Source organism: Seriola dumerili, unplaced genomic scaffold, assembly GCF_002260705.1.
Source record: "Seriola dumerili isolate Sdu_G_001 unplaced genomic scaffold, Sdu_1.0 BDQW01000052.1, whole genome shotgun sequence".
In the NCBI taxonomy this organism is placed as follows: Eukaryota; Metazoa; Chordata; class Actinopteri; order Carangiformes; family Carangidae; genus Seriola; species Seriola dumerili.
In genome coordinates this window covers 11,719,790-11,728,040 of record NW_019174307.1, presented here as the reverse complement: position 1 = coordinate 11,728,040, position 8,251 = coordinate 11,719,790, and the positions used below count along the sequence as shown (strand labels likewise).

The 8,251-nt window shown below is 38.7% G+C and overlaps 1 protein-coding gene across 1 annotated transcript; it reads right to left on the bottom strand.

Moving 5' to 3' along the window:
• Positions 1–3,982: 3,982 nt before the first annotated feature.
• dlx1 (distal-less homeobox 1) lies at positions 3,983–6,690 on the bottom strand. The gene is made up of 3 exons (XM_022740820.1): positions 6,197–6,690; positions 5,733–5,932; positions 3,983–5,261 (listed from the first exon to the last, which is right to left on the bottom strand). Exons 1-3 carry the CDS (start codon positions 6,504–6,506, stop codon positions 5,010–5,012), a joined length of 762 nt encoding a protein of 253 aa, XP_022596541.1. The 5' UTR covers positions 6,507–6,690; the 3' UTR covers positions 3,983–5,009.
• Positions 6,691–8,251: the final 1,561 nt, after the last annotated feature.

Here is an 8,251-nt window from a genome sequence, read left to right as displayed (position 1 = left end):
TAGATAGATAGATAGATAGATAGATAGATAGATAGATAGATAGATAGATAGATAGATAGATAGATAGATAGTGGGGTCTTGTTATTATTACACAATGATATCACTTAGTTCTCATTCAAGATCATCTCTGTCTGTCCCACGCTTCCCTTCAAACGACCACGGGCCATAAAGTGGGATCGTTTCCTTGTACATAATTAGGACTGTAGCTTGTCAGCGGTTGCTATATCTCCATGATGGTGGCCTCCTCCCTCCCTGGGGCTGACAGGATCACATCCTAGGCATGCAGCAGGTCTGTGCTGTGCACCAACACAACATTACATGTACATGTATACAGGCCTATACGCCTTTGGGTGGACCTCTGTTGAGTTAAATTGTCTATACTGTTATTGTACAGAGTATGATCATGGCAGGTCTGCATGATCACCATGGACTGAAATGACAATATTAGCTGTTTTTTTCCCCTACCATTCACTTATGTGGTCTCACTTACACACCAGTTTTGAAGTAATCAGCACAGATTCCTAAATAATACTTAAGTAAATTATTTTACAATATTTATTGATTTCTGCCTAAAAAATAAAATAGGATTTCTGGATGCTCCATGTGACTTCATTCATGGATTAGAGCTGCTGTGGTTTATACTTTTGCATTTCTCTAGGCAACTTGTAAATGCCATACCCTCCTAATTTATACCCTGATCTGTAATTTCATCCACATTTGCTCTGGTTTGAGCATTCTGGCTTTCAAATCTGAAAGCCTGCAATTACTATATAATTCTTCGCAATTTTAGATGTCCTAATATGGGGTGTAATTTTTACACAAGACAATTTCCCGCTATTTCAAGCATCAACATTGTCAAAGTTGTATGTACATAATAAATGGGAATATCAATGCATAGTTTTTAGCCTAACATCTTGACTCAACGATAATTATATCCGTGTGGAGCCTACGCAGAATTAGCCTGAATTGCATGGTAACTGCTGCTTTAAATTTTAAAAAATTACTCATAATTTCCCCCAAAGATTACCAAGATCTCGAGTGCACAATGTCATCAGCGTAATGAGGAGTAAACATTTATGCTAATAATCTACATTTTTTTCCATCAGCTATAAAGAGGGGAAATAAAGCAGACATTTTCAGTCATATTCTGAACTCTGCTGCTATAGCTCAGACCAACACATGGGACACATTTTGTGGGATTTAAGCGCTCATCGTGTGTCTGTGCTGCAGGATGCTGCTGCTCATCTGCCTCCATGCTGATTTCGGAAACCCCTCAGAGGGAGCTGGCCTCTTCAATATCAAGCTGAAAGGTGTGTATTAAATGCTTATTTCTTACATTTTGATTGAAAGTAGCGCGGCGACTGAATGCATTTAAGATCCTAAAAAAAAACAGGAAACAGATTCTCGTCACAGGCATAATTCACCCATTTCTCTCCTCGCCATAACATTTATTTATTTTTACTCTTATTCAAATCGGTGAATGTTGCTGATTCCTTGATGATCTAAAACTATTTCAAACACCAGTCCCTTAATAGTGACATTCTAGGCCTATTTTATCCTGTAACTTAGGTTGAAGAAAAAAGAAGTCTGCTGTGTATTTAACGTGCAACCAGGGAGCTTCTTTTGTGGAAAAGAAAGTCTTATAGCTGAGCAAGCTGCTCACACCGAGAGGAAATGTAGCCTAAGGAAGGGGGTGGGGGGTGAGGGGTGGGGGGGTGGGGTGGGGGGCACACAAGTTGTTTTTTTAATTTGGTCGCTGCTTTCATTACTCTTGCATTGTGCTTTGCTAATTTTGAAGCCTCTTCGCATTGACAACTCCGTGATGTACACCTGCAAGCAATTTGCCAGCCTTATACATAGGCTAAGTCTAAGGGAACAGTGACGAAATGGCAGCTCACCTATTTCTCTATGTTTTTTTTTTTTTTTCTATGGCAGCAGCAAATTTCTTTCAGAGCACTATCTCTTTTGTCAACGCAAAAAGATCCTCCGTGCGAAAAAAATTGCTCATAATTACCTCAGAGATAGGAAACTGCATTAGAATAAATAAGGGCGAAATTACTGTAATTATGCTGGGTTTGATGGGCTCAGCTCGTATAATCAAGAGGAGAATACAGCGAAATAACACTGACCCTCTTGGATGTGCAGCTGCGCCTTTCTAGGGCTAGGTAGGCAGATTTATGTTCCCTTCAGCAGCAATAGCACAATTCATATTCTTTCTTAATAGTATCGAAATATACATAGGCCTATTCTATATGTAAGCTCGTTCACAAAGGACTGTATTTGTTCTGCGGTTTGAATTAAAATGGAGAAGAGTGGAGAGTGCAGGGTTGAAGCAGAGGATGTTCTACAAAGAAGAAACACTGTAGATAAACTAGACCAGATCTTATTTCTTTTTAGTGCCTCAGACGGTTAGTATATGTGAACGTGTGATGATGTTGCTGCATATAATGATAATGATAATAATAATAATAATAATAATAATAATACATGTTGAGGTGATAAATTAATGAATCATTGTAATGGTCTGATTTATCTCTTAAAACCAATGAAACATGGAACAAATGAAAATTGAATAGTGCTCGGTTGTGATGTGGTGGTGGTTAGCTTTGACCTGTCTGGACTCATGTTGGTTTCAGTCAGTTTTAAAGGGAGGCTCTGCAGACCGTAGACATTGCATCAAATGTGTCATTATAATTGCAAAACATTTATATATTCATGGAGATATGGCAGCAGGAGGAGAGCGTGCACAAGCCGCGCGTTTGCAATACATTTCTTTCTTTCATTCTTTATTTCCTCTCAGACAAACAGCAAGATGTCAGAAAATAAATTTTGTTTGTATGGTGAATATTTTTGCCTTATTATTTTGATTTTTAATTTCATTGTTTATAACAAATTTTAATTCTAAATTTATAATGAATGAATAGGCCTATTATATTTTTGTCCTCTGTCTTATAATTATTTTGCAATGTATAGTCCAGTGTAATGTTGTTTGAGCAGGTAATTTACTACTACTGCAGATTTATCTTTTAGGCATTTATAAAAATAAATAAATAAAAAGAGCAGAAAGGAAAAAAAGAAAGATAAATGCATGCACACAAAATATATATATATTTTTTTACATTTTTAAAATTTATATCTAACCAAACTGGTAGCATTTTACGATTTAACAAATTAAAATGCTCCCTGCAAAATTGCGTAATAGAGTAAATGAGTAAAGTGTGTGAATAAAGTGAAAAGTTCAAAGAAGGCCTTTGAACTTTTCACTTTCACCGATCTCTATCTGATCCGCCCTGTGTCCCGCTTGCTCATCCAGTCTTTTTGCAGCACCTGCCTCTTGCGCAATTATTCACTTAACACACTCAATTGATCTTTCCCATTCATGACAGAAAATAGGGATTGTCAAAGACAAGTAGAGAGAAGATTATCTATAGGAAAAGTTGAAAAGGAATAAGCGATGTTGTTGAATGAATCAGGTCTCCCGCGCCGCCACGGTTAAACCACAATAACATAAGCGAAGCAGCTTATATAGGATCCACTGTGATTTCTGAAATATTTAGCGTCGTATGTCATTATTTGTTTGTTTTCCATTTTACTCTTAAACCGTAGCTCAACTACGTGTAAAGACATTTTCGTGTAGATGCATAAATTAGTTTTTTTTTATTTTTTAGATGCAACACCAGATTTCTAATTCTTAAGTCACTCCAGAGGTTTGACAACATCTGCAACCAGTGAGCAGCAGCAGCAGCACAAACCCATGTAGGCTAAACGACCATAAATCTAAACGACGAGCCTTTTGCAGCTCACAAAAACGCACTTACATGCTGCCTGCTACAATAACCAACATGATACTGCTTTGTGTCAGCTCACATTAAACCTGCACCATGCTGAAGCCTTTTCTTTTCACATGAGAGGAGGGTGGAGAGGGGGATTTGAATTAGACACCTTTCTTGACATAATTTAAATCATTATTTTACTGCTTTTGAAACTTTGCACATTATGTACATAAACTTCAGAAACAGATAAATAAATTAAAGAGATCAATACAAAACTAAATATTTTCTATGTTGACTAACCACATCTCGACAAATACAGAAAGCCTAAAACCCTGTTTCACAGCGTATCCAGTACAGCACAAAAACAAATCTGAAAATTATGTACAAAATACAGTGACATATGAGCTGCTCACCCTCAGGATTTTTTTTCTTAAGCAGCAAATCGTCAGGCCTTTTACATTTTTCACATAACATCGGGGCACGGCATAGAAAAGCTTTGCTTGCATTAGTGCAGCATTAACAACACAGTGTTGTTATTTCAAACACACTTACAAAATGAACACAGACCGACCTCAACAGAAAAACTAGTCTGAATAATTTAACTTAAATAACAAACACATATAAACAACATAGTAGCAATTTGAGGCTTTGCACAATATGCTCTGTGGTTGAATGTGCTGTAAGCATAATGGCCGGATGGTTACTGGTGGAATTTATAAACTGTTATTATTTGGTCAGAGAAACGCCCCTGTGGCCTAATTAACCTTTAACTGTTGATGAATGCAGATTGATTTTAGGTCTTCATCACCTTGGGCCCGACATCTGGCGTAAACAAACACGTGTTTTCTTATAAACATGTAGCCTACAGCTCAACAACAGAATAACTCACACAAATATGATTTTTTAAAAATAGAAACTGACACAAAAGTGATAAACAGCAGCCAAAAAATGATCCATTTGTCTTCGATTTCCGCTGACTGTCACGGACTTGTTGCCCTTGGGCACATTGCGTGCCTTTTCAGTCTCCCAGCTCCCTCCTCCTCCTCTTCCTACTTCTTCTTTGCTGCTTGCCGTCATCCGGTATGAGGAGGCCACTGTGTCAGCTGGCGGCATGCGGCAGCAAACTCCGGGGTTGGTGTTGTGCATTATCAGTGCTGGGCCGCGCTGAACGGCTGTGAGCCCCTTCACCATCCTGACACACGAGCCATGAGCAGAGTAGAGGGCTGAGGTCTCTGTTCACATGAGCTGTGACTGTTGCATAGACTCTTGGTGTGTGGTTGGATACCATGAGGTGTAGCTGGGAATGTAAGATCCGGTTGTGCCCACTGAAGTCTTCACGGTGGTCGGCGAGCTCCAAACAGGTGCCACCGAGGGAGAGCCGCTCGAAAGTCCACGGCCAGTGGCTAAAGCATTGGTGTCAACTGTGCCACCGCCTTGCTTCATTAGTTTCTTGAATTTAGATCGCTTATTCTGAAACCAGATCTTCACCTGGAAAGACAAAGGAAATAAAAAATTGAAACTGAAGTTAAAAAAACAGACTAAAAGACACTTCTGAAAAAAAAATATGCAGGTTTTACGCACACTTTACGCACGCAGCAGATTTAATTAAATAAGGTCAAGATCAAGAAAAATAATATTGGCTATTAATACACTGCTCTTGCCTATATATATGTGTGTGTGTGTGTGTGTGTGTGTGTGTGCGTGTGTGTGTGTGTATATATAAACACACACATACACACACATATATATAGTGTATAGTATAGAATATAGTGTGTATATATATATAGGTATATAGTATAATTTGTACCCTAAAAATATAGCAATTAATTAATAATAATTAATAATAATAGCCTAGCAATAATAAGAAGAAGAACCATATAGCCTAGCTATGTTGTGAAAAAGTGTTCCTGGATGTTCCAGCAGAGTGAAGCTATTCGTGAGTCTGTTTCATGGACTTGCCTGTGTCTGAGTGAGACCCAGCGACGCTGCCAGTTCAGCTCTCTCCGGTAACGCCAAATACTGAGTTTGTTGAAATCTCCTGTTCAAAGCTTGAAGCTGTAAACTCGAATAGATAGTCCTTGGTTTTCTAATCTTTTTGCCTTTGCCGTTGAATCGAACTTCTCCGCCTTCGACCACTGTGTTTTTCTCTGTTTCTGGTGCTGAGGGAGACAGAAAAGAGCAAAGAAGGAAAAATGAGGAAGCAGTTATAGCCAACAGTGTTGCGCAGCAATGAATACTCCAAGCGCTGTACTTTAGGTATAATTATCCTTAATTGCATACATTGTTTATAGCGTTACGCAATAAATAATTACCAAGCCTAATTCCAACGGCTGGGTCCTCTTTTCAATGCAGCGAGGTTTTTATAAAGTAGACAGCCGTGTTTACTCAGAAAGTTGATATTTAAGATGCTGATGCACACTTACCTGTATCCTCTAACCGTGTCTGTGTGAGTGCCGAGCTGTTTTGGTAGGTCTGTACTGTGCTGAGATATGGACTGGTGGAATGGCTGCCGACGGAATTTACGTATGGATAACCCAAAGATCTGGGGAACGATGAGCCAGGACTGTAGCTGTCGTGCTGGGTATGACCTGCAGAATGTAAACAGTGCATGGGATAGTGTCCGTGAGACATGGAGGAAGGCGACATTTGTTGACTCGGGGGTCCAAACTCCATGAAAACGGTTTTTCCTGAGGCAGGGCTATTAAGACTTTCTGGAATTGTAGTCATTGTCATCTCTTCTGGCGGTTCCGCTTGTCTTGCTTTTGTTGTTTTCCTTCTATGATCTCAGTGAAGGATGGGTCCCAATTTAAGCCGAACTGATTTTTTCTCTTTCCATTCATAAGAAAATGTAGTTTGTGCCTGTGAAAAGTCCTAGGTATGATGCTGTGGACCAAGACAAACTCGCTCAAAGGTTTGAATCTCGGACTCATGAATATTCATCAAAGACTGTCGCTGATTGGTCCACCCTCTCCAAGAGGGAAGCCGATTGGCGACGCTGGGGCTGGGTCCGAAGAACCTGATAAAGTCAAGGAACACCACAAAACCTCAGATTTCCTCTTGACATGTCAAGATTCACCATTATGATTATGATGATGATGATGATTATAATTATTATTATTATTATTGTTGTTATTATTATTATTATTATTATTATTGTTGTTGTTATTATTATATTTTGGAAACCATAATAATATTTTATATTGTAAAGTGATAACATATGTTTCTGATTCCTATTTGTCTCAACATCATCCAAAAATGTTGTCATTTACATCAGTGCAGCGCTCTATAATACAGTAAAATCAGGTCTGTCATATTGTATTCCGAATTGCCGTTTGTCTTATATCCGTCTAAACGTCATTTAATAAAGTTAAATAATATTTCCAGCCTCGTTAAAGCTGCTGTGTCTGCTGGCCAGTTTGATTAAAGCCTTTTTGATTAAAGCTCCTAATGCTCTATCAGGAGGAAGGTGTATTAGCATAACACTAGTGTTCAATTTTCATAAGTAGATCTGTAATTAGTCATGTATTTAACACTTACTGTGGCTTGAGGTCTCAGTTACACCTGGCAACAGTGGGATATTAAAACAGTTTGGTCTGATGTCAAATGAGGAGGTTTATTGGTTCAGGTATTGGCCTAATGATGTTTTATAAGCGCTGAAAACGTAGAACCACATCATATAGCCGCAGGGTATATATAGCCTAGTAAAACAATGTTTTTTAATTAACTGCGTGGCCATTCAGCTGTGACAGATCAACGTGTAATTAAATAAAAGTGATCTAAAACAGTCTTTATTAATATTTCGACGCACTTGGTTACTTCGTATGAAGTTTGAATCATTCTATAACAATGTGATATACAGTATAATCGTGGGAAAATTGTTTATTTCCTTTTTCGGAATAGATTTTTCCCTCCCAAGCTCTCCTGCTTTTACAACACAGCCATGCATGAATGCACATAGGCCTATTTTCTTATCACTCTGAAATGGTTTTCAAGCGACTTTACGCACCTTCTATCGCAATCAATTAATGGTCAGAGTTTTGTTAAACACTGGCACCTTTGATTAGCATGAATCTAAGTGAGGATGGGGGGTGCGGCCAGCCTCCCACAGCCTAACAAGAATAATTATCCATGGACATTGGATTTAATTGAACTGACGACTGACAAAACAGGAGACATTTTTCTTGAGCTGCATGCTCAGACCTCCACACGTTAAGGCTCAAACAGGACCGCTTGCTGCAGCAGTTTAACCGGCCTACATTTAAAAGCGATATCCAAATTTCAACCAGCAGCTAAAAAAAATAAGCAATGTTTGTCCACTTACTTAAAAAAAATCACGTGATGGAAAAGAAGCAGATAAATCCGCGCTATCCGGGGTCAGAGAGCCTCCACAGGATGCACATGGTGAAAGACGAAGAAGAAGAAGAAGAAGAAGAAGAAGAGGAAAGTATCCAGCAGCTCTTCATATTATTAGGATTCAT